At 34.0% G+C, this 2,516-nt stretch overlaps 1 protein-coding gene across 1 annotated transcript; it reads left to right on the forward strand.

The window, feature by feature from the left end:
- Window positions 1-308: 308 nt before the first annotated feature.
- Window positions 309-2,516, forward strand: LOC107193723 (protein ST7 homolog). Its single transcript, XM_015583228.1, has 2 exons — window positions 309-1,001; window positions 1,222-2,516. The coding sequence occupies exons 1-2, from the start codon at window positions 578-580 to the stop codon at window positions 2,343-2,345; spliced, it is 1,548 nt and encodes a 515-aa protein (XP_015438714.1). The 5' UTR covers window positions 309-577; the 3' UTR covers window positions 2,346-2,516.

Raw genomic sequence — 2,516 nt, forward strand, 5'->3', positions numbered from 1 at the left:
AGAATTCAAAAACTCTAGAATAAAATTCAAATCATCAATATGTATTTTAATACATAAATGTACATTTCAAATTTTCCACTTGCGATAGGAGAAGTTTTGTGGATTTTAAAATTACAACCAAGTACATAGCGGTTTGGTTGAATACAATTTTTCGATACTTATTTACCTGTTGAACACAAACACGTCGCTTAAAATGTTTCTAGAAATTGCCACAGTATGTAGCGATCGCTTTGAATCTCGCAAGATCTCGTTACAATGTGGGATTCTAATTTCGGCAACTTCAAGCAAAATAAATGCCACCACGTTTGTTAGTAAAATAAAAGCGGTCACACATCCTTTCAAATTTTGAAACAAAATAAAGTGTGCAAATGTTGAGATCATCTCTGAAGTATATTTTGTTTTTTATTAGTTAAGATAGATAATTAAACGACAATACTTTGCGAGTGATGTAAGAATTTAGCAACATCATTTGGTGCTATGATGCTTGTTGATTAGCATCCTGTTTACACAAACACCTACTAGTGCAAGTTGCAACAATAAAGAAAAACAAAAAGAATACAGTGTTTAAATATTATAAATGGCCCTATTATTTACAAGCATGTGGGACTCTACAATGTTTTTGAACACCTTAACCCCAAAGTTTTATGTCGCTCTTACCGGAACGTCATCCTTAATCTCTGGATTGATACTCATTTTCGAGTGGTGGTACTTCAGAAAATACGGTACATCTTTTATTGAACAAGTGTCTTTAAATCATATTTCCCCATGGATTGGTGGAGGTGACAGTGGATCGGATGGAAATAATTCTAGTTTGAATGGCTCGAATTCAAATCAACAAAATGTTCCTGAATGTAAAGTTTGGCGAAATCCGATAAACTTGTTTAGAGGAGCTGAATACCAAAGGTTTTATTGGGCTACAAACAAAGATCCATTAACGTACTATGATATGAATTTATCTGCTCAAGATCACCAAACTTTCTTCACTTGCGAAGGTGATACAGGTAACTTTTATAAAATGATATCAGTATTTAAAATAATTGAAGATGAAGAACTTCCTTCTATATTTCTTTATTACTAAACAGTTTATGAAATTGTTTATACAAACCAAATAAACTCAAAAAACTGTCCTCTCTTATTTTTGATAAAATAAAAATGTAAATAAATGAAATCTTCATAAAGTGATTGCTTCAGTCTTAGATTTTGATCTGTTCCATCTCATAGGAAAAGCAGAATATGAAATAATGCAAACAGCATGGAGAGAACGCAATCCAATAGTGAGAATAAAAGCTGCACATAGTGCACTTGATCGCAATCCTGAATGTGCTCCTGCATATATTTTACTTGCAGAAGAGGAAGCCACAACTATTGTAGAAGCAGAAAAGATTTTGAAGCAAGCTTTGAAGCTTGCAGAAAACAATTATAGGAAATCTCAAAACACTCAACATCAAGGATCAATCGCAGAAGCCATACATAGGAGAGACACAAATGTGTTAATATACATTAAGCGACGATTGGCTATGTGTGCAAGAAAATTAGGAAAATTAAAAGAAGCAGTCAAGATGTTTAGAGACTTGACAAAAGAAGTTCCACCAATTATGAATGTACTGAACATTCATGAGAATTTAATCGAAGCTCTATTAGAAATGCAGGCATATGCTGATGTTCAAGCAGTATTAGCAAAGTATGATGATATCAGTTTGCCAAAGTCAGCAACCATTTGTTACACAGCTGCATTATTGAAAGCACGAGTGGTTGCTGATAAATTTTCAACAGATGTTGCTATTAAAAGGGGTTTAACTACTCCAGAAATGATAGCTATTGAAGCTATTCATAGAGCTGTTGAATTCAATCCTCATGTACCTAAATATTTACTAGAAATGAAACCTTTAATTCTACCACCAGAACATGTACTAAAACGAGGAGATTCGGAGGCGATAGCATACGCATTCTTTCATCTTGCGCATTGGAAACAAATGGAGGGTGCTCTTAATTTGTTACATTGCACGTGGGAAGGTACATTCAGAAGATTACCTTATCCTCTGGAAAGGGGACATTTATTTTATCCATATCCAACTTGCACAGAGTGCGCAGATCGTGAACTTTTACCTTCGTTTCATGATGTGAGCGTGTACCCTAAGAAAGAGTTGCCGTTTTTTATTTTGTTCACAGCAGGTCTATGTTCCTTTACGGCACTCCTAGCGCTTTTAACGCATCAGTATCCCGATACCATGGGTGTAGTAGCACGATCAATGCTCGCCTGGTTTTCACATCCATTTTATTATATTTTAGACAAATTGGAAGCGATCTTGCCTTATAATTTATTACAACAACTCTCTAGAATATAAGACATTTGTATGATCTCTGTAATCATGACTTATTGTGATATTTATGATACTTATGCTTTCATTGTCATATACATCAATTACACATATGTACATCCGTACTTCCCGAATTTCTTATGACTGATAATCCTAATATGTATTTATAGAATCGATTATTTACTTAATGTTGTTAGT

Source organism: Dufourea novaeangliae, unplaced genomic scaffold, assembly GCF_001272555.1.
Source record: "Dufourea novaeangliae isolate 0120121106 unplaced genomic scaffold, ASM127255v1 scaffold25, whole genome shotgun sequence".
Classification (NCBI taxonomy): domain Eukaryota; kingdom Metazoa; phylum Arthropoda; class Insecta; order Hymenoptera; family Halictidae; genus Dufourea; species Dufourea novaeangliae.